The following is a 24,750-nucleotide window of genomic DNA, read 5'->3' as shown; positions in this document are numbered from 1 at the left end:
GGCATTTTTTTTACACAATATGGGATAAATCTCAAATGGCTACAGAAAAGGGATGCCTACCTATCAGGGTAACTGGGGTACTTTAATACCTACTTTGGCATTCGAGAAGAGAAAACCATGCAAATGTATCTCACCCATTGCTAAGGCGTACGAACCGCATCTATGTATGGTCACCTGCCTTGCAAAATGCCGAACAAAAAGCAAAGGTTCCCAATTCTTCATATAAGCAGGTCTCAGACAAAGAACCCCCTGATATAGGGCCTTAACATATATGGTTGACATGTCAAAGGTTTCAAAAGGAAATATCAATATTTAGGTATTATGACAGCCCTTGAGAGACGTGCATTGTGGGAATAAATGCAGTCTAACAAAATATAGACCCCTGGATAAAATACACAAATGTAATACTAGTAGAATTGCACATGGTAACATGCCCTAGACAAAACAGCTAAACAGTGGTAATATAAAAAATGATGAAGGGGTCTAATAAAAACACCAGTACAAGGTTCATATATTTCCCTGCCAGACAGAAAACTGGTTTGACACACCTGAAAAAACAGCATAAACAAGCTGAAAGCTTGATAAGATATGGGGGAGCAGGGCAGGGTATTGTAGCCCGCAGCCCTCAGCAGCCGTGACAGGTCCCAGCCATTGCATCACTGCCAACTTTGCTGCACCCATTTAGCAGCAGCCACTCCCTGGGGCCTATAAAGGCCATTCTCATAAACCTCACTAGTGAGGAGGATTTTTATTTTGCTCTTCTGTGACTGACAGTAAGCCATTTATGCACTGAAGTGAAATCTGAGTGGTTAATTATGCGATCTGGAGTCTGAAAGTCTGAAAGGAGAAGTAGTGGCGAGGTGCACAAACAGGATTAGTGGGTGTTACATGGGATCTACAGCTCGCAGGATCGGTTTGCGCCATGGTGGGATACATGTCATCTCAGGCTACACCACTACATCCATTGTAAGCAGAAAACGGAATTAAATCAGCAATACCCAAACACCCAACGAAACATCCAATTCTATTTTGGCCCAAAAACGCAGCAAAACCTGATAGCAGAGTTTTTCACCATCCATTAATTTCAATGGGTAAAAAACGCTGAAAAAAAAAAAAAGAAAAGACATGCTTCAAAAAAACCATGCAAAGCACAAAATCCTGATGACAAAAAAAAAAATGTATGCATGAGATTTCTGATATCTCATAGACTTTGCTGATACCATGTGGTCAAAAACTACTTTTGAGGCGCAGTGCAAAGCTCAGAAGTGAAGGAGCGCCATATTAGCCTGCAGATTTTGCTGCACTGGTTTGTATGTGCCATGTCACAATGGCAGAGCCCCTGAGGTGCCATAACAGCAGAACATCCCATAAGAGACAATTTTACAATCTACTCCTCTCAACGACTTCATCTAGAGATGCGGTGATCATATTGACACCACAGGTGGGTCATAATGTTATACCATTGGGCAGTGAAGAAAAAAAATATATTTTTACCATAAAAATGTTGTTTTAGCCCTAGATTTTACATTTTCACACTGGGAAATGGGCAAAAATGACACCAAATTGTGTCCCACAATTTCTGCTGAATACAAAAATATCCTATATACTATACTGCTTTAGCCATACAGACAGACTCCGGCGTGACAGAGCGCATCTGCCTTCTGGAGCGCATTTTTTCCTAGAATAGTTGACGGACTCCATATACAGAGCCCCTAAGTGACAGAAATGCAGAATCCCCTCTCAAGTGATCCCATTTTGAAAATTATATCCCTTTGTTAATTTATCTACAGGTGTAGTGACTATTATGACTCCATGTGTGTTTTTCAGAAACAAGCAGCAATGGATGTTGCCAAGTGAAACCTTTTTGTGGATTGAGTTGAAACTTTTATTGGCAACATTTTAAATGACATTTGAGATCACATTTATTCTGTGCTCTATGCTGAGCACGCACTTTGGGGTTTCCATCTAAATCTCCAAGGGATACGATTCAGATGAAATCCCCGAAGGATTTATTCACTATAATGAGGCAGCAGAGTTCACTCTGTTCAGCAATGTCCTTTTTTTTTTTTTCAAAAGTGCACAAAACTGGGGCGGACCTCATTTTTATGCATGCCTAAAAAGCCAGACACCGCTGGATCGCCAGTGTCCACAGAATCTCCCTCTGACTCATTATAGTGAATCTTCCGCTGGGAGTTCCGTCTTAATCATGCATTTCAGAAATTTACACGGAATTCCCAATGTAAGCAGAATGCAGGATAAATGTGAGCTGAGCCTTACTGCGGTCTTTGGGAGACAGAATGAACAAATCAACAGAAGGTGAAGAATTGGTTTTATTTATTTTTTTTATGCAGTTCCTCGTGCAGTATACCGTATTTTTCGCTTTATAAGACGCTCCAGATTATAAGATGTACCACAAATGTTGAGGAGAAAAATAAGAAAAAAATATTTTTTAATAAAATGGTGGTGCTTCTTATAATCCTTGCATCTTATTGCTTACCGGGGTTGGTGGTTGCGGTGTAGCAGGGTCCCAGGCTCGCTGCTGGAAGAGGCAGGCATGGAGTGATGCTGCAGGCCGCATTCAGGGATGAGGGGGGTTCTGATGTGCGTCGCTGCTGCAGGGGTCTTGTGCTGCTGCCGGGTTTCTCCGTGTGTCCGGCGCCATTTTTTACCGGAACCACCGCACACACACAGGGAACCAAGGAAATGCCGGGGCTCTGGCCTGTCAGCAGAGCCCCAGGCAGCGCCGGGCACACACGCAGCACCGCTGGGCACAGGAGACACCCGCAGTACCGGCCAGCAACCGCCGGACACCCCCTGATCACAGCCTATGGCAAGGCATGTCCGCTTTGTAAGACGCACCCCCATTTCCCCCCCAAATTTGGGGGGGGGGAAGTGCATCTTACAAAGCGAAAAATACGGTAACTGATTAGACGACACTTCAGGGCAATTACAGCGATACCAGATTGATATCGGTTTTTCTGTTTGTCCGCTGTCACACACTAAAGGACGCTTTGTTTTGCAAAAACAAGTTTTTGCATCGCCATATTGTGAGCTATAATTTTTCCATATTTCGGCTGACAGTCAAGTGACTGCTTGTTTTTTGTGGCATGAGTTGTCGTTATTATTAGTAACATTTTCGGACAGATGACATTTTTTCTATTCTGATTTTTGGGAGGCAAAATGAACAAAAACCAGCAATTCAGGAAATGTTTTTTTTTTTGTTATGTTCCATGAGAGGTAAAATTGATAAAGAAGCTGTATTCTGCGGGTCACTACAATTACAGGGATACCACATTTATATCTTTTTTTGGGAGGCGCTTTTATACAATAAAAACTATTTTATTGAAAAAAGAGAATATTTTTGCATCGCTTTATTCTGAAAGCTCTAACTTTTATATGTAGGCTGATAAGCCACTATACAGCTCTGTTTTGTGGGAGTAGATGATGTTTTCAGCAATAACATTTTTATTTACATTAATCTATTTGATCGCATTTTATTCCACTTTTTGCCGCTTTTTTTTGCCGCATTACTTAAAGGGGTTAACTAGTGGGACAGTTTAATATTTCCGGATGTGACGATTCCAAATGTGTGTACCTTTTTGTTTATTTTTTTTATAAAATTTTTATTTATGGGTACAATATATTTTTGAAATTATTTTTACTATTTTTATAATTTTTCTTTACTTTGTCCCACTATGGGACTAGCACTTTTTGCAGTCTTGATTGCTTGTAAAGCATAGCAAGACAGAAACTTTGCTATGGCTAGTTTCACACTTGCGCCTTTTTGCGCAGCGTATTGAGAGCACATGAAACGCATGTCAAAAGCGCATGCAAATGCTTGTAAATGCTGCGTTTTTTTGTAGCATTATTGTGCGCATAACAAAAAAAAAAAAAAAAAATTGCAGCGTTTTTATGCGTTTGCATTTTTTATGCGCAATAAACGGGAGAAAAAATCCTTGAAAATTCTTGCAACACACGCCACCAATGGGACACCAGTGGGCGTGTCTTATGGAAATTTTTTTATATAACCCCTGTTTACAGCTGAATTCTTCACATTTGCTTGCATTTGACTTGAGAAACATGGATCTGCGCTGGAAGAGTTTTGACTTTGACTTAGATCTGGACATGAGGACGGCTCAGGCTTATGCAGTTGCTTGCCATGAACAGTGGGAGAGAGAGAGGCAGCGAAGACCGCAGCGGCGGTGTTTGTGGATATATCCCATTATTGAACTCCGAGAGAGCCGTGGAGCATACCACACCCTCTACAGCGAGCTCCAGGCAAACCCGGAGAAATTTACAGATTATACCCGGATGACCCAAGAAACCTTTCACTATTTGCTTGGTCGGGTAAAAGAAGTCATCCGGAGACAGGACACGCAGCTCCGGCGTGCGATTACTCCTGAGGTACGTTTCCTGGTCACATTAAGGTACGATGTTTTGCTAAACCAATGCCTGCAGATTTTTCTTGTTTGTGACATGTACTCTTCCAAATCTGGCAGAATTATAGTTCTGCCATGTAGTTAACTAAAAGGCTGCCGTAATTTTTTGATGGCATGAATTGAATCAAAGGCTGCAGATATATAATGGTTTTTTTTTTTTTTTAATTTAACGTGTGTAAAAAAAATCTGTATACACAATTATTAATTTTTGTTTTTTTCTTTGTGTCACAGATTCCTGGCTACTGGAGAGACCCTCTCATCACTGCACTTCCAGTACCGGATTGGAATCTCCACGTTGTCTGGAATTGTAGCGGACACCTGCCGGGCTTTGTGGAACGTTCTTTGTCCCGAATTCATGCCCCTGCCAACCGCAGAAAAGTGGTTGGAAATTGCCGAAAGATTCTGGACTGTCTGCAATTTCCCTAACGGTTTGGGAGCGGTTGATGGGAAACACATCCGGATTATCAAGCCCAAAAGAACAGGCTCTGAGTACTATAACTATAAAAAGTACTTTTCTACTGTACTGATGGCCATTGCAGATGCAGACTGTATGTTTATTGCAGTGGACATTGGGGCATTTGGCCATGGGAATGACTCCCAGGCTTTTAAGAACTCGGACATGGGCAGGAGGTTGTATGGCAACAACTTCAATTTCGCCATGCCACGGCCTCTTCCCAACACAGAAGGTCCGCCTCAGCCCTTTGTAATGGTTGGTGATGAAGCATTCCAGATGTGCCAAAACCTGCTCAAACCCTACTCCAGCCGTGACTTGGACCGCAACAAAAGAATTTTTAATTACAGGCTCACCAGGGCCAGGAGAACAGTAGAGTGTGCCTTTGGTATACTTGTATTCAGATGGTGCATTCTTGGCACAGCCATTAATCTGAAACTGGAAACAGTGGATGAGGTGGTGAAGGCCTGTGTCATTTTACATAATTTTGTAATTGTTAGACAGCACCCGAACTTAGATCTTGATGATGTTGCTCCTAATCCATTGCCTGAATTTACGCAGCACCCTCTCAGGTCATCCGTTGAAGTTGGCCAAATGAGGGACCAATTTGCGGCGTACTTCAACTCAGATGTAGGACGGGTGGAATGGCAAGAGCAAATGGTGTAAAAAAATTTTCTTGTTGGTATGCTAATTAAAAAAACATTTTTGATACATGTTGTTGGTATGTTAATAAAAAAAAATGTTTTGATACCTGTAATGAGTGCATTCTCTGTTTTTACACTCCCAAAACCATCAGCAAGTAGCCAGGTGTCTCAGTGAATTTATGATGCTGTGTTTTGTGCATCCTGAATTCACTAATACTCCTGAGTAGGTAACTATACATACACACAAGTTGTATTACCTTTATAATCTCTACAGTGTGTGTTCAATTAACAGTGACGATGGAGATAATGCAACTGTGTAACATGGGGTGATTTTACAAAAATATACCACTATTGCTTTCATTTAGAAAGCACACTGGTAAAATACCCAGGCCTTGTGTCATGCTGAATACTTATCAAATGGGCATTACAATACAGATTAAACTGCAGCATCACTACACTCTTCTGCAAAATATATGGAGAGTTAAGCAACGCTGCAGGTTCAAACTGTTCACCTGCCCAGGTGTAAGGTCAGGGTATTTGTGAACTAGATAGAACATTTATTTTCACCATCATTAATCTGTTTCTTCAACAAACACGTAATAGAGTGTGTGGTAAATTACAAGGTATATCTATAGTTCCTTTCCTTTTCTCTAATAGTTAAATGAGGACGGTACAAAAAAGGCAAGTTAACCATAGATATGCCTTGCACTCAAAACCATCCTCTATGCCAGGGTTTCCAAAATGTAGTCCTAAATGTCAACCAACAGATCATGTTTAAAGGGAAGGTGCCAGCCAAAAAATTTTTTTTCAGCAATTGAAAAAATGTGAAGAATTAATGTTTACATTTTCTTAAAAAATATTATGTTTTTAAGTTTGTAAAATATGAAAAATAATTTTAAAAAGTTTGGCATTTCCACTTGTTAACACTAGGGGGTGCAGCTACTGAAATTTGGCACAAAAACCTAGTGTACAACTAGCTCACATTACTGCCCTGCAGTAATTATGGGCGGAATCTGCTGACATGGGTGTGGTATCACTTCTCTCCTCCCCTTCTGGGTGTTTGCTAAGAGAAAAGAGAGGATGACATCTAGGAACACAGTGAGCAGCCATTTTGATGGGGCCTGCAAAGTTACTGACTGTCTTTGCATGTAAAGTCTGGATCAGAACAGGTCACCAATCAGCAGAAATGTTTCCTGGATTTCTGTGGAGCAGACAAGCAGATGGTCCATCCATGTGTATAAAACACAGCGCTCTATGTACAATCCCTGGCACCGAACAGGGCGCCCCCCATAGACCAGCACACTGCTGTCGCCCTGCTCCTTCCACCATATATCAGGCCCCTGTCGCCTCGCTTTCACACATCGCCAGGACGGGATCTGAGGAGAGGAATGGGATCTTCGGTCACCAAGGATGGCAGGCATCAAGGATTCTGGGAGTAGGGTGACAGCAGCACAGAGTATTTCAGGAGAGCAGTGTGCTGGTCTATGGGGGGCACAGAGGGAGATATATGGTGGAGGAGCAGGGTGACAGCAGCACAGAGTATTTCAGGAGAGCAGTATCACACGGGATAGGATTAGACTCATGGCTCAGCAGTCAGTATCACACAGGATAGGATTAGATACACGGCTCAGCAGTCAGTAGAACACAGGATAGGATTAGATACACAGCTCAGCAGACCGTATCACACAGGATAGGATTAGATACACGGCTCAGCAGACAGTATCACGCAGGATAGGATTAGAAACACGGCTCAGCAGTCAGTATCACACAGGAGAGGATTAGATACACGGCTCAGCAGACAGTATCACACAGGAGAGGATTAGATACACGGCTCAGCACACAGTATCACACAGGAGAGGATTAGATGTCCAGCAGATTGCCAAGTCTTTTGAAACAGCAGGGAGCAGCTCCTCCTATATTTTGCAAGAGCAGGGGCAGCAGCTGGCCGTGTGTTATGGAAAGAGCAGCTTGGTCTCCAGCAGCTCGCCCTGGTTCCTCTCCTGCAGCTGGTATGTGCAGAGTGAACATCCAAGCCGTTATGCTGGAACAGTACAGCATCCAGGGCTTGCAATAGAGTGTAAATGAAGCTAAAAGATAAGCACTGGGCTCTAATAAGATGGCGCCTGGCCACACCTACAGCTGTGAATTGAGCTGCCCACAGAGGCGTGGCCAGTTCACTCCTGATGCAGCTGCAATGAAAGAGATAGGGTCGGCAGCCGACTATTGTCTCTTATGCCCAGGGACTGCCGTAAATGAGCATGGAAAGTGTCGTTCAGCAGCCAGAGAGGTAAGATGGCAGCCCCCAGTGGCTGCATTACTACAGAAAAAAAAAATCCATACACACCACTGAGTCAAGCTTAGGGGACAATATCTTTTTATACTATTTTCTTTTTTACATTAAATTATGAAAAAGCACGGCACCTTCCCTTTAAAGGTTTTTTTTTTTTTTTCCCCTCAAATGGAATTACTTTAAACATGATTTGTTTGTTGGCTTTGAAGACTGTAGTTGGGGAACCCTGCTCAAGTCAGTGTGTGCAATACACCAGATATCTCCATTACTGATGTTGTGTCAGTCTTGGAGATATGTGTTGTCAACAAAACCAATCTACATTACTTTTCTTTTCCACAGCAGTCTCTACATTCTTGCAATATTGCACAGACTGGATCCAGCAGGGTTCCACTACTCGAGTTCTCAAGGTCCACCAACAGATCATGTTGTCATGAAATCCACAGCTTCGTTGATAACTGCTTCACAAGAGCCATAAAAAAAAGGATTCCATACAACATGATCTGTTGGTGGCCCTTGAGGACTGGAGTTGTAGAACCCTGCTGGATCCAGTCTGTGCAATATTACAAGAATGTAGAGACTGCTGTGGAAAAGACAAGTGATGTAGATTGGTTTCGTTGACAATACATATCTCCAAGACTGTCACAAGAAACATGTCTCAGTAATGGAGATATCTGGTGGCAAAAACGCTAAGTGTACGGCGCAGTGCGTGTACGGCGCAGTGTGTGTAGTCGGCGAGCGACTGACACAGTAACCAATCCAAATATTTTGAAAGCACAACTGCACATTTATTTTTTAACAAAAAATAAAATAAAAAAAGAAATGTTTATTAGGAATGACGTTTGGGGGAAGATTGGGATACTTTGGGTGTATGGAGAGACGAGGAACGACTGGAGGTTGAGGAAGGGGTTCTAGGAGAAGGGGCGACAAAAGTACTGGGGGAAGGGAGCTCTGGAATGGACATGGAGGCAGGTTGAGACACATTAGGAGGAGAGGGTGGATGGACGAACAAAGTTTTTTTTCTCCCTTTTCTTTGCCGCTGGAGTATCCTGCCCGGACCGACGTGCACCCTGTGACCGCCTTACATTGCTCGACCGCTTGGTGATGGTGGACTGTGGCGTTGCCCTGTAAAATAGCGAATGGGGATCACCCCTTTGCTGCTCTGTGGTGGCGGTGGCAGTGTTGCTGGAAGTGGCGGTGCTGCTAGAAGGGGACAAAGTTGGGTCGGTGCTCAAAGAAGTTGTCGTTTCGGTGCTCCTAGAAGGAGGCTGCCTGTCTGGGATCTCAGCCAAAGTTCTTGGGGGACTCCGAGGAGGAGTGCTGGCGGCGCTCCTTTGATGAGGAGTGCTGGCGGCGCTCCTTTGATGAGGAGTGCTGGCGGCGCTCCTTTGATGAGGAGTGCTGGCGGCGCTCCTTTGATGAGGAGTGCTGGCGGCGCTCCTTTGATGAGGAGTGCTGGCGGCGCTCCTTTGATGAGGAGTGCTGGCGGCGCTCCTTTGATGAGGAGTGCTGGCGGCGCTCTTTTCATGTTGACTGGTGGTGTTGGTGGCCCAAGCTGGTTCTGTGGTGGTTTGGCTCCAAGCTGGTGATGCTGTGGGGGTGGTGGTGCTCCATACAGGAGCAGCGCTGGCCATAGTGGTGGTGGCGGAGGAGTGTCCAGCAGCACTCAGACTTGGGGTGGTGTAGTGGTGTCCGGCTTCGCTGGGAATGCAGGTGGCCATGCAGCGGTATGCAGCAGAAGTCGGTAGGGATGTGTAGCGAGTCAGCGGTGGAACTGTTGGAAATGACACCACCGACTGCTGAACATACCGATTCTGCTGCATAGCATGCAAGTACTTTAAGCAGTGTTACAGGCCTGTAACACTCAGCTGATGCTCAGGACTAAAGTGTTCCGCCATGCCCTGTTCAATTTTACTGAAAAAATGGTGCGCTGGTCTGTTGAGGTCGGCCTCAAGACGGTCAAGGCGCTGGTCAACAGAGTGGAAGCAGTGTTCCATGCGGTTAAAACCACGTTCCATCAGGGAAAAAACGCTTTCCATTCTAGCGGACAGCGCCTTGAGGTTGCCGTTAAAGGCCTCGCTCAAGAGCATGAACTCTGGCATAACAGGCCTGTCCAAGGCCCTCTGCCGCTGGCGGGTAGTGCCTGCATAACCAGTGACAGACCTGGGACAGGGGAACACCTGATGGACCTGCTTCCTGGTCACCAACTGTCTGTGTTGCTGACCTGCAAGATGTTTCCTGGCAGTCGGATGGCTGGGACGGGTCCGAGGTCGATCGATGAAGAACCGCTCCCGGGACAGGTGGCAGTGTGCTGCTCCAAGTGCTGTGGAAAGAAAGAGAAAACATTAGTATCATGCATTTACAAGTAGCATCACCGGTGGAATTGAAAAGCACATAGTAATAACAAAAAAAAAAAACTTGCGCTCTGCTGGCAAGGACCAGTCTCAGGAAAGCCAACTCTCGATAATAGCAGTACTTTCTTCTGCGCCTTGCCGCTGAACCACTCCGAACCTGTCCCTCAGCACATCATGTTGAAGCGGTCCTTCATCGAGCGCCAACGTGTGCGGATTTTGTTCACTGTTGGGGGAAAAAAAAAAACAGACAATGCACTGAAGGCAACTTAATTATCAGCACACACACCTGATACAACTTTGCAAACAGTCAATGCTGCAGCAGAAATAAATAATAGACACAATGCAGTCACTGTTGTTCCTGAGGACACTTATGTTTCCTGCTAGAATATATGTAGCAGCCAAAAACAACAGTATCATCCGGAGCAAGAGTGAAAACAGGATCAAGACAGCAGTTGAAAAAGCAATAGCTGTTTTTCCGCAAGGCATTGGTGTGTTTAATGCAAGAATATATCTTGCAAAAAACACAACAGCAACATCAGGACCAGAAATCAATGCAGCAGTTGAATACAAAAATCAATCACTGTTTTCCACAAGGCATTTTTGTGTTTGATGCAAGAATATATCTTGCCACAAACACATCAGCACCATCTGGACCAAAAATCAATGCAGCATCACAGAGCATCTTTATACTTACTGAACGCCGTTTTTGAACTCGGAGAGGCGCTGTCCCAGCCATCCATCATCGCTGCGGCCACCTCATTCCAGAGCTGCCGGGTCACCAATGTGTCTTTGTACTGCTGGTCACGGCTGTCCCACAACGGGATACGCTCCTCAACAAGGCGGATCAGGTGCTCGTTGTCTATGTATACTAATTCTTCGTCATCCCGTTATGGAACCTATAAAAAAAAAAATATTAGAATGTTTGGAATTTTGGAGAATTAAAAAGATACAAAAAGAAACAGAACAAGAAAGATAAAAGATGAAAAGACAGAAAAACAAAAACAAAAAAACCCCACACATTATATACATTGCGTCTCCTCGCCACGACTACGCTGCTCCCGCTCAGAATCCTCCAGCTCTTCATCTTCACTGCCCGTGTCCGATGTCCGTAAAGAAAAAAAAAAAAAAATTAAAACACATTTCTAGAGGCAGCTATACTTACCCAAAGGCAGCAATATCCTCACCTCACGATCAGCTTGGGCCAGTTCTTGCCGAGATGGCGAATACACCGATTCAGAAGACGACATGCTGAAATGTAAACAAAAAATACATTAGTACATTATAAAATTGTACAGGATACACAGACATTATGTTGAAGAATACTCACATTTTGGCTTCTGAAGCTTGAATCCACAGTTGGAAGGCTGTCTTGTCTCTTCAAGGCTGTCTGTAGAGTATTGGTCTGGCCCTGAAGACTCCTTTTATCTAGACTCCTCTCAAACAATGTTGCTTGTTTAGGGGGAGTTTTAGACAAGTGTCTAGACATTGTTTACTCAAATTGCGTGCGCGCACAAGGTGCTGACGTGCGCGCAGCCAAGTGCACGTCAGCGACCACATAGACTGTAATGCTCATTTCAGGCGCACAGCGTGCGCGGGCGATTTTTTGAACGATGTAGGCGGAACAAAAAATGCAACATGTAGCATACGGCGCGTCTGGGCACACACTTGTAAAATGCGCAGCGCACACTAAACGCTGATGAGCGCGTACAATCGCAAGACCCTGCGATTGCCATGTTAAAGATAGGGGAATATTGCGCGATGCGCTGCGCGATAAAACGCTAGTGTGAAACCAGCCTATGCTTTACAAACTGTCAGTACTGCACAGAAAAACTTGCTAGATCATGCTTTGAGCATGATCTAGCAAGTTTACTAGCTCTGCTGACCCGGATGTCATCATGACGACATCGGATCACCATGGCAACGACTAGCCCCTCGCAATGACATCGATCGAAGAAAAGAGAGGGGGCTCCCTCCCTCTGCTTGCCTGCTAAATACTGTGATCACAGTATTTAGGGGGTTATAAAGTGCCAGGAGCGGTGTGCGCAACACTCCTGTACTGAGTGTCAGCTGTCAGAATCGTCTGACACCCAGTGGCAATCGCACGCGCACAGCTCTGTGCGTGCAAAATCACCATGATGTATCCACACATCATAGGTCGGTAAGTACCAGCCGACCATGACGAATGGATAAGTCCAATGTCGGGAAGGGGTTAAGCTAAGAACATAGAAAAAGAAAGACCAGGCTGTCAGAGGCCATTTTATAATGGTATACTGCAGAAAAAGTGCATAACAGGCCAAAACCAGCAAACAGTACATTTCAAAGGGCAAATTTACCTTGATTTCTGGAAAATGGACCTTCATCTCTATGGACATGTAGGTCATAGTAAGCTGAATAAACGGATACATAGATATCTGCGATCCAATGTCTTATTCCAGAGAAATCCTTGTTTTTGTTATATGTAAACTAGCTGTGCAGAACTCTGGGCTGGACACAGATCTGCATGAGAATCTGCCTCCAGAGCTTATTATAAATAAAAGGGGGAGTCAACAGTGTGAGACATGTAACTAACAGGACAGAAGAACTGAACTTTGTTTCATAACAAACACGTTAGCAGCTGCAGCTCACACGGCTCTGCTGTATTGTACCCCTACCTGCGAGATGGAAGCTGAGAGGAACCTGCAGAGGTGTCAGTTATAATCACACACAGCTCTGCAGTGAGATCAGGAGAGCAGAGAGCAGCCATTACACATCACACTGGTAAGGTCTCTTTATATTTATAATCTCTGGAGGCAGATGGTCAAGCAGATCAGTGTCCAGACCTTAGATCTTAACAGCTCATTTACATATAATAAAAAGGTGGATTCCTCTGGATTATGGGAACCGTCTCACACAGCGATCTCGCTGCTGAGTCACAAGTTTTGTGACCAAAAGCAATCTCACCAGCGAGATCGCTGTGTGACAGATCAGCGACCGGCCCGCCTGCCGGTATCGCTGATTGCTCTTGGAAAGCCCTGGACATTTCTTTGATCGCTGGTCTCCCGCTGGCCAGCACGCATCGCTGCGTGAGACAGGCGGCAGACCAGCGATCAGCTGGTATCTAACGTACACATCGGGTATCCAAGGGACGCACGTCCCTTAGAAACCCGATGTGTACCTTAGTTACCAGCTCCTGCATCAGCGCGCTGGTAACTAAAGTACACAGCGACGCCGTGCGCTCAGCGTCGCTGGTGCTGATCATGTAGCGACTCACCAGCGATCCTGACACATTGATATCGTTGTCGGGATCGCTGGTGAGTCGCTATGTTTGACGGGGCCTTAAGACATTAGAACATGGCTATCCTGGTATTTTATTCAGCTTCCCATGACCTACATGCCCATATAGACGGCTTAAGAGGGTTGATCCTACTGACAGATTCCCTTTAATATATACCGGTAAATGGGTGAATAAACAACCTGAGAAGTAGACAACTTGGGGCTTTGAAATTAGTTATTTTGTTTTTGAACTATGGACAGTGGGGCTGAATGTAAACATTGCCATAAACAAATTTATTACGCAGCAAATCGTTTATTTGATCGAATAAAGCCCCACAATAAACTAAGATGTTTACACAGAAGCACTCACCCTAGCCAAACATTCCTGTGGTCTCTATGAGAGTCTGTCAGACATTTCTATCGGCTGCTCATGCCTTATAGCACAAAAGGATCAGCAGTCTGGAATCGGACATACCAGATCCGTCTCTCCCCAACATCATCTGTCGGGGGCCTCCATACACAGACTGCTGATTTCAGGATTGGTTGATGTTATTTTAATATAGATGGGGGACTAAGCTTGGACACATTTGCTGCCACCCAGCTTTCCCAGAAACTGATCAGACTTAGGCTATGTGCACACGTTGCGGAACTCCCGCGAGAATTCCGGAATTCCATCCTGCGGGAAAATCGCATTTTAAATTCCCGCGATTTTCCCGTGGAAAAATTAGCGATTTGCAAGTGTACTTAGCTTGCAGAATGCGAGCATTTTCCAAGCGATTTGTAGCATCGCTTGGAGAACTGATTGACTAGTGTGACCAACTTTTTACTATTGAGGCCACCTATGCAGCGTCAATAGTAAAAAGATCTAATGTTAAAAATAAAAAAATTTTTTTTAAAAAAATCGGGTTATAATTCACCTTTCGGCATCCCGCGCATCCTTCCCTGGCCTCAGCGATGCTCCCGTTCCCAGTAATGCCTTGCGAGATCTTTGATGACGTCGTGGTCTCGCGAGGAATAGGGACCGCTATATTATCGCGAGACCGCGACATCATCAAATGTCTCGCAAGGCATTACTGGGAACGGGAGCATCGCTGAGGCCCGGGAAGGATGCGCGGGACGCCGAAAGGTGAATATAACCCGATTTTTTTATTTTTAATTCTATTTTTTGCAGGGATATGGTACCCACAGCCTGGAGGACAGTCTCCTCTCCTCCATCCCCTGGGTACCATCCGCAAATGTTCTGCTTACTTTTCGCATGGTGAGCACAGCCACATGTGGAAAGTAAACAGAACAATGCATTCCTATGTGGGCGGGATCGCTGCGATTCCGCAAAATTAATGAGCAAGCTGCAGATTTTTCCGTGATGCGATTCCGCCGTGGGAAAATCCGCAGCATTAGCACAGCATTGCGGCATCCCACAGGAATACATGGGATGCTTTTTTTTTTGCGGCAAAAACGCAAGTTAAAAACCGCCGCAAAAACGTGAAAAAAGCGCCACGTGTGAACGCAGCCTAAGGGTCCAGTTTCACATAGCGTTGCACCAGCGATCCCGATAACGATACAACCTGGTAAGGATCGCTGGTGCGTTGTCACACATTAGCTATTCTGAACGATTCCAGCCTTTGTCCTGAGTTCTGTGTCGCCAATGAGGTCGCTCGAGATCTCATCAGCGATCTGGGTAGTGATCTTGCTATGTGAGACGAGGCCTTAAGAAAAGGCAATATATTAATGCCACAAACATATATAACCAGTGCGTCCTCTGCAATTCAGCAATAGAGGATTCTTACCAGTTACCATATAGACCAGGCATAGTTGGTTTGGGACACTGCATATTAAAGAAATAGATAAATCACTTGCATAAAATACCTTTAGGCGTCTTTAACCCCTCTCTGCCATCTGACGTACTATCCCGTCCATGGGTCCCGGGCCCCTATGCCCATGGACGGGATAGTACGTCATAGCATGGTGAGCGCCGCTGATCGCGGCTGGGTGTCAGCTGATTATCACAGCTGACACCCGGCACTATGTGTTAAGGGTGGTCAGTGGTCACGGACCGCCACCGACACAATAACCCCTGGCACACTGCGATCAAACACGATCGCAGTGTACCGGGGGTTTAGGGAAGCATCGGCAGGGAGGGGGCTCACTCCGCACTTCCCTGAGCCCCCCCGCAGCAGCGCAATGTGCAGCGGGGGCCTCCTTCCCTGCAGGTCCCCGAATCCAAAATGGCGGCAGGGACCTTCGGGGGGCCTGCAGCGAGGCGGCTTCCTCATGCCTGCAAAGCGCCGGAAAGAGGAAGCTTGCAGCACTGCCTGTGACAGATCGCTGATCTGTCACAGCGATCTGTGATGTGACAGATCAGCGATCTGTCACATGACAGTTATGTCTCCCCTGAGACATTGTAATAAAGTTAAAAGAAAAAAAAATAAAATAAATTCATTTTTTGGAAATAAAAAAACAAAATAATAAAAAGTACACATATTTAGTATCGCCGCGTCCGTAACGACCTGCCCTATAAAACGGTTGCATTAGTTAACCCCTTTAGCGAACCCCTTAAAAAATAAAAAACCAAGAGCAAAAAATAATGCTTTATTATCATACTGCCGAACAAAAAGTACATCTTGTCCCGCAAAAAACGAGCCGCCATACAGCATCATCAGTGAAAAAATAAAAAAGTTATAGCTCGCAGAATATAGCGATGCAAAAATAATTATTTTTTATATAAAATTGTTTTTATTGCATAAAAGCGCCAAAACATAAAAAAACGACATAAATGAGGTATCGCTGTAACCATACTGACCTGAAGAATAAAACCGCCTTATCAATTTTACCGCACTCGGAATGGTGTAAAAGCACCCCCCAAAATAAATTCTTGAAATGCTGGTTTTTGTTCATTCTGCGTCCCAAAAAAATCGGAATAAAAAGCGATCATAAAATGTCACGTGCCCGAAAATGGTACCAATAAAAACGTCAACTCGTCCCTCAAAAAATAAGACCTCATATGACTTGGTGGGTCAAAATATGGAAAAATTACAGCTCTCAAAATGTGGTGATGCAAAAACTATTTTTACAATAAAAAGCGTCTTTTAGCGTGTGACAGCTGCCAAACATAAAAACCCGCTAAAAATAGTAAATCAAACCCCCCGTTATCACCCCCTTTGTTAGGGAAAAATAATAACATTTAAAAAAATGTATTTATTTCCATTTTCCCATTAGGGTTAGGGCTAGGTCTAGGGTTAGGGTTAGGGCTGAGATTAGGGTAAGGGGTGTGTTGGAGTTAGGGTTGGAGTTAGAATTGGGGGTTTCCACTGTTTGGGCACATCAGGTGCTCTCCAAACGCAACATGGCGTCTGATCTCAATTCCAGCCAATTCTGCGTTGAAAAAGTCAAATGGTGCTCCTTCCCTTCCAAGCTCTGCCATGTGCCCCAACAGTGTTCTCCCCCACATATGGTGTATCAGTGTACTCAGGACAAATTGCAAAACAACTTTTGGGGTCCAATTTCTCCTGTTACCCTTAGGAAAACAAAAAATTGTGGGCAAAATATGATTTTTTTATTTTCACGCCCGGGCGCTATAAACTTCTGCAAAGCACTCACTAGGGGGTTCAAAGTGCTCACCACACATCTAGATAAGTTCCGTGGGGGGGGGTCTAGTTTGCAAAATGGGGTCACGTGTGGGGAGTTTCAACAGTTTAGGCACATCAGAGGCTCTCCAAACGCAACATGACACACGCAGACCATTCCATAACGTCACTACTTCCATTCCAAGCGGGGTATCCGCATACTCAGGACAAATTGGACAACTACTTTTGGGGTCCAATTTCTCCTGTTAACCTTGGGAAAATAAAAAAATTGGGGACTAAAAGATAATGTTTGTGGAAAAAACATGATTTTTTAATTGTACGGCTGTATGTTATAAACTTCTGTGAAGCCCTTGGGGGTTCAAAATTCTCACCACACATCTAGATAAGTTCCTTTGGGGGGGGGGGTCTAGATGCCAAAATGGTGTCATTTGTGGGGGGGGGTTTCTACTGTTTTGGCACATCAGGGGCTTTCCAAACGTGACATGGTGTCCGATCTCAATTCCAGCCAAAAAAGTCAAATGCTGCTTCCCTTCCGAGCTCTGCCATGCCCCCAAATAGTTGTTCACACCCACATATGGGTTATCAGCGTACTCAGGACAAATTGCACAATAACTTTTAGGGTCCTGTTACCCTCTGAAAAATAAAAATTTGGGGTGAAAAGATAATTTTTGTAGAAAAAATATTTTTTAATTGTACGGCTATACGTTATAAACTTCTGTGAAGCCCTTGTGGGTTTCAAAGTTCTCATCACATATCTAGATAAGTTCCTTGGGGGGGGGTCTAGTTTCCAAAATGGGGTCACTTGTGGGGGATTTCCACTGTTTAGGCACATCAGGGGCTCTCCAAACGTGACATGGCGTCCGATCTGAATTCCAGCAAATTTTGTGTTGAAAAAGTCAAACGGCGCTCCTTCCCTTCTGAGCTCTGCCATGCGCCGAAACAGTGGTTTCCCCCCACATATCAGGTATCAGCGTACTCAGGAAAAATTGCACAATAACTTTTGCAATCCAATTTCTCCTGCTACCCTTGGTAAATTAAAAAAAAAAAATGGACCTGAAGTAATGTTTTTGTGGGAAAAAAAGTTAAACGTTCATTTTTTTTTTTTTAAACATTCAAAAACTTCCCGTGAAGCACCTGAAGGGTTAATAAGCTTCTTGAATGTGGTTTTGAGCACCTTGAGGGGTGCAGTTTTTAGAATGCTGTCACTTTTGGGTATTTTCTATCATATAGACCCCTCAAAGTGACTTTAAATGTGATGTGGTCCCTAAAAATAAAATGGTGTTGTAAAAATGAGAAATCGCTGGTCAACTTTTATCCCTTATAACTTCCTAACGAAAAAAAAAAATTTTGGTTCCAAAATTGTGCTGATGTAAACATATGTGAAATGTTACTTAAGTTTTTTGTGTGCCATATCGCTGTGATTTAAGGGCATAAAAATTCAAAGTTGGAAAATTGCGAAATTTTCAAAATTTTTGCCAAATTTCCGTTTTTTTCACAAATAAATGCAAGTTATTTGAATGAAATTTTACCACTAACATGAAGTACAATATGTCACGAGAAAACAATGTCAGAATCACTGAGATCCATGGAAGCGTTTCAGAGTTATTACCTCATAAAGGGACAGTGGTCAGAAATATAAAAACTGGCCCGGTCATTAACGTGCAAACCACCCTTGGGGGTGAAGGGGTTAAATTTAAACAAATTACTAATTGTGGTACGAATTGTCTTCAGATCTGAAGATATCAGTGTGCATCCTGACCAGTCAACTTTGAACTTCTCTTTGTACAGGAGTATATTTTCTCTGTTGGCACTTCATCAATTACATGAATTTACGAGCTGGCAGGCTATCCCAATAAAACAACTAAGCCTGCATCCTTCTGTCACGGCCCAGGGCAAAAACGGAGAGGAGTACTGGCTCCTCTACTGAAATTAGACCCCTCATACAGGTCACTGGTGACTTGTTGAAAACAAGTCAGATGTGTATCTGCTGGGACTGGACACAAGTGCTGAGATTGTCAGATTGGGACACCCTTAATGGAACGTATATTAGTAAGTTACATATATTTTCACTTTGAATACACTTGAGAAATATTTTGCTTTAGCAGTAATGCCCTCTAAACACTCAAATTATTATTATAGGGGGTTGGACCAGATGGCCCAGGAGGTCCCTTCCAACTCTACGATTCTATGATTATTATGCATTCATATAGCGCCATTTATTCCATGGTGCTTTACATGTGAAAAGGGGAAATATAGACAAGTATAATAAACATGTGTAAGACAAGGGACACACAAGTACATAAGGAGAGGGGACCCTGCCCTCAAGAGCTCACAGTCTACAGGGATGGGTGAGGATACAGTAGGAGAGGGTAGAGCAGGTTGTGCGGTGGTTCAGTAGACCGAGGATCATTGCAGGCTGTAGGCTTGTCGGAACAGGTGGGTCTTCAGGTTCTTCTTGAAGGTTTCCGTTGATGCTAAGAGTCTGATGTGTTGCGGCAGAGAGTTCCATAGTATGGGGGAAGCACGGGAGAAGTCTTGCATGCGGTTGTGGGAAGATGAGATAAGGGGGGAGTAGAGAAGGAGATCTTGAGATGATCGAAGGTTGCGTGCGGGTAGGTACCTACAGTAGAGACCATGTCACAGATGTATGGAGGAGACAGGTTGTGGATGGCTTTGTATGTCATGGTTAGGGTTTTGAATTGGAGCCTCTGGGCAATAAGAAGCCAGTGAAGGGCCTGGCATAGGGGGGAGGCTGGGGAATAGCGGGGAGACAGGTGGATTAGTCGGGCAGCAGAGTGTAGGATCGACTGGAGCGGAGCCAGAGTGCTAGAGGGGAGGCCAGAGAGGAGGAGGTTGCAGTAGTCGAGGCGGGAGATAAGAGCATGCACTAGTGTTTTTGTGGTTTCGTGGTTGAGGAATGAGCGGATCCGGGAAATATTTTTGAGTTTGAGGCAGCAAGAGGAGGCGATGGCTTTGATATGTGGTTTCAAAGAGCGCAGAGTCGAGGATCACCCCAAGGCACCGAGCGGGCGGGACTGGGGAAAGAAAGCAGACATTGATGGATAGGTCTGGTGGAGGGGTAGAGTGAGATGGGGGAAAGATGATGAATTCTGTTTTGTCCATGTTCAGTTTGAGAAAGCGAGCAGATAAGAAGGCTGAGATAGCAGACAGACATTGTGGGATTTCAGTCAGTAAGGAGGCGAGGTTGGGTCCAGATAGGTAGATCTGCGTGTCATCTGCATAGAGGTGATACTGCAAACCGCAGGATTCTATGAGCTGTCCCAAGCCAAAGGTGTAGATGGAGAATAGTAGGGGTCCTAGGACAGAGCCTTGAGGAACACCAACAGACAGGGGGCGAGGTGAGGAGGTGGCGTGTGAGAGGGAGACACTAAATGTTCGGTCTGTTATGTATGATGAGATCCAGGATAGGGCCAAGTCTGTGATGCCAAGAGATGAGAGAGTCTGTAGCAGGAGGGAATGGTCTACGGTGTCGAAGGCAGAGGACAGGTCCGGGAGAAGGAGGACAGAGTAGTGTCGCTTGCTCTTGGCGGTTAGTAAGTCGTTAGTGACTTTAGTTAGGGCAGTTTCAGTTGAGTGATGCGGTCGGAAGCCAGATTGTAACCGGTCAAAGAGGGAACAGGAGGAGAGATGGCAGGACAGTTCAAGATATAAATGCTGTTCCAGTAGTTTTGAGGCGCAAGGGAGAAGAGGTATCGAGCAATAGTTAGACACAGAGGATGGATCAAGGGAGAGCTTTTTGATGATGGGTGTGATTAAGGCATGTTTGAAGGATGAGGGAAAGACACCATTTGTAAGTGAAAGGTTGAAGAGGTGTGTTAGAGATGGGATGAAGACTGTGGCCAAGTTAGGGATGAGGTGAGTCGGGAGTGGGTCGAGGGCACAAGTGGTGAGGTGTGATCTTGACAGAAGGGTGGAGAGCTGATCTTCTGTCATGGTGGAGAAGCTGGCTTTTGCAGAACAGGTTAAAAAGGTTTAGTGGATGTTATATGTGCGACTACCATCCACACCTGAATGACAGCACAGTGGAAAAGGCTACATGAACGCTCCGTGAATAATTGGGTAAATGTTGCAGCAGATGAGCCAACATTCAACAAATCATCAAATACTGGGGAAGCCATCATCATGAATTACACAGTGCTGACATGTGCCCCAGCTGCGTACAGAGGATGTAGTCATTCACATCAGTCCCTGCTTGCCCTCGTAAAGATCACAATCTAATATCTAGTAATGGTGGGAGGAAACCATAGCACAGGAAGAAACCCGAATGACTGCACAAACTCCATGTAGATCATGTCCTGGTGCCAAGCCCATGGCACTGATCTACTGGTCACTGCTACCTTAGGTGAATGTCTGTATATAACGTGGCAGCCTCACAAGCAGTTCATGCCAGGAGATCAGCGTCTGGTCTATGTAATACGGTCTGCACTCGGACAGCGTTTCATGAATGTCTCAATACAGCCTCACACATTCAATGTTCAAATTATGTGTATAATGCATCCAACTCTGAAAACATCACAAATGTTCCCGCATGGATAATCTAGTATATGTCTTGTCAAAAAATTGAGTAAAAAATGAAGTTAATATACTCGAACCTATATACTTTCTCAATTAATTATTCTATGCCAAGAATACAAATAAATACCATGTTAAAGTTGTGCTCTACAGCTTCATCAAAGTCTCCATTGCTGGTTACAGATATTTCAGCTGCTGTGCTTCTTGGTGAATCATATGCCATTGTGAGCTCCTACAAAAGAAATTAATGGGTTAAGTTCAGTGTAAATCAACTTCTCTTACAAGAATATGACCAGAATATTAAGATGTTTTATAGCCACAACAGAGGCCAGAAATTACAATATAGAAAATAGGGTTTATAAAATTACCTCTACTACAGGGGTATTCTCATGCTACTAAGTTTGTATGGTCAGAAGCAAAAAAAAAAAAATAAGCAAGCTTGCAACGGACTTGCTTTTTCTATCTTCTGTCATTCTCCTGCAATGAGAGCTTATATGTTACTGTGTACAGCTTGTTAACAAGGAGTCAGATCACCAGAGCTTAGCCAAATATCAGCAGTAGTTACATTCCAGGCTGAAAAGCAGCGTTCTCTCAAGTGCACGGATTTCTATATAGCTATTAGTGGCTCACCTCACTCTGTTAGCTCCTAAGCTGCTGTTATCAGTCCTACAAAATCACCAGCTCCAGCATTGTCATTTTCAAGAGCAGTTCTCCTAATCACTGCTGGTTTATACAAAGGCACATTTAGCACTATACCGAAATACAATGATCACAGTATAACAGACACTAAATTTGTCACAGTAACAACTGAAGCTACTGTCCAGAACTGTCACAAGGAGTGCCTGCCCCCTATCAACAAGATGGTAAGGAGACTGCAGAGGTGTGAACTGCTCAAGACATAACTTTAGAATAACCCTTTAATTACAACACTGCATATGTCACTTAACAGAGGTGGCAACGTTTGACACAACGGCTCCTTTATCTGAAACCACACAGCGTAGAGGCAGTCTGCCAAACATGAAGAGCTGGGCGGGCAATAGAGCTGGAGTGACAGACTTCAGATCTACTGCCTCATTTGCAAATAATTCAAAAGCTGATTTCTCAGTAACAGTGGAACGGACTGGCTATGTCTTTGAAAGAGCTAAATAGAATATTTTTAGGGGGTTAAATCTTGCTAACAGATGGCCCTAAAAATCTTATGCACTATTGTAGCACTGTACAACACAGTGCATTTAAATACGAGAAAACATAGCAGAAAATGCAAAGTGTTCTCGCAAGGTGGCAACTTAGTCTAACATGATAATTATGGGTAAACATCTCCATAATAATGTACACTCCAAGCTGTCCCCCACCTACACTACATTCTCTAGAGTCACTAAATACTTTATGTGACGATTTCACCAAATTGTGCACTCAGCTATACTGTGAGCTTTTTGACACTATTCCAAAAAACCCTCAGGGGTCAAATGTTGCACACAGCCTAGAGAGTATCCCACATAAAGTCAATTAAAACATAACCTTTAATGATCCATTAAAAGGACATAACACACAAAAACATTTAAAAAAAGTGCTCATGTGAACCAGTGCTCAATAAAAAATGGTTTGATATCACCATTGGTATTAGATATAGCATTTCAGCATCAGGGCGTATCCTGCTGGAGAGACGATCCACTCGTGGGGAGCTGAGACATGGGAAAACCTGTGTTAATGTAAAGTATTCCCCTACACTCCCTGTCATGCCCCAGTGTTACTCCTGTCCTAACAAGGACAGGCCCCAAGTAGATCCTGTAGTGGACACCCCCACTGATAAGGGGAAAAATAGAAGCTCCCTACGCGTTTCTTCCCCAATGGTTGGGATTCATCAGGGGAGTCAAATAGATAAAAGGCAGTAGGAAAGGATATATAGAATTAGTGTTATCCGTTAAGTACACAGGCCCCTCTAGGCTGTGTGCAACGATTTCACCAAAGCCAAGGAGAAATGCTCACCTTCTCCCAAGATGTGACTCCACTCCCGACACCTCATTTTTACAAATTCTTCCATAAACACCCACATCTGTATTAAAAAAAAAAAAAAAAAACCACATAGGAGGGCATCATACTAATGCCACAGTTCTGTAGAATACCATGGATCACCTATTTTTCACTATGTAACACCTTTGGTCTGGTGCAGTTTTGCAATAATACTCAGGCATACTTTGTACACAATGTATGTGACCCGATGCTGTTGTACCAGCAGGAGTAAGGATTGTGGCCGTCATTGGCTTCTCGTCGTCATTGGCCTCTTGTCATCAACACTTATTAGGCAGGCATGTTGGAGAGACCTTCTTCTATCCCATACTACAGGGCGAGTTCAGGTAGACTGGATATCCTGCTTTTGGCACCTCTAACAATGTAACCCTGGTATGTGAATACGGTCTAAAAAGGGCACGTGTTACACTATTAACATCTACATGACAGTAACAGCCCTTTACTCATTTACTAGTAAAACAGCACCACCTACTGAACAACAGTGGAATAAACACCACACTTAAAATTTTAAACTGCCTATAAAGGAAAACATTACCTACATGGTACAAGATTCATAATGCACAGAAAATTTGTAGTACTGCAAATCCCAGACAGAAAAAAAATAGAACACATCCAGCAAACCATCTAAAAACGTAGATTTAGGATATATTAAAAGTCACATTATCCAAATTCAGCACCAGAGTAAAAAAACAGGCAAAGCTTATGCATTTTTAAAGGATTTGCATTGTTGATCTGTTCTATATTTTCAGCCTATAATGACATGCATCACTAACACCAACAGTGCCCAACTTAGATTAGTAGAGCCATGATATGAGGCATCACCTAGTAGAAGAATAGTAGAGGCAAAAAAGCTATAATTAATTTTATATGTAACTAGCTGAAGAAAAGCTATAATTAATTTTATATGTAACTAGCTGAAGAGCCCGGCGCTGCCCGGGCATAGTAACTAACTACGGTTAGTTATAACAAATTATAATGATATAGATATATATATATATATATATATATATATATATATATATATCTCTGAATGTATAGCCACGCCAACTCCGCATAGCCACATTCACTATAATATCCCACATCATCCTGTCGGCCAGAGCCACCGGACTACTGCCCATAATATCCCACATCGTCCCATCAGCCAGAGGTACCGGACTACTACCCATAATATCCCACAT

The 24,750-nt window shown here is 44.0% G+C and overlaps 1 protein-coding gene across 4 annotated transcripts in view; it reads right to left on the bottom strand.

Annotated features, from left to right (window-relative positions):
- ARFIP1 (ARF interacting protein 1) overlaps positions 1 to 24,750 on the bottom strand; it is a 222,610-nt gene that overhangs the window by 125,015 nt on the left and 72,845 nt on the right. For 3 of the 4 annotated variants that reach the window (XM_073576376.1, XM_073576373.1, XM_073576375.1), the window contains one exon: positions 21,675 to 21,776. In XM_073576376.1, the coding sequence (XP_073432477.1) occupies positions 21,675 to 21,767 (93 nt within the window). In that variant the 5' untranslated portion in view covers positions 21,768 to 21,776. Of the gene's footprint in view, positions 1 to 21,674; positions 21,777 to 23,530; positions 23,553 to 24,750 lie in introns of those variants that run through there. The other variant, XM_073576374.1, reaches the window with a different exon arrangement.

The sequence above is a fragment of the Dendrobates tinctorius genome, unplaced genomic scaffold, assembly GCF_039654945.1.
Source record: "Dendrobates tinctorius isolate UK_male_01 unplaced genomic scaffold, ASM3965494v1 ptg000008l, whole genome shotgun sequence".
Classification (NCBI taxonomy): Eukaryota; Metazoa; Chordata; class Amphibia; order Anura; family Dendrobatidae; genus Dendrobates; species Dendrobates tinctorius.
This window is presented reverse-complemented; position numbering and strand designations above follow the sequence as displayed.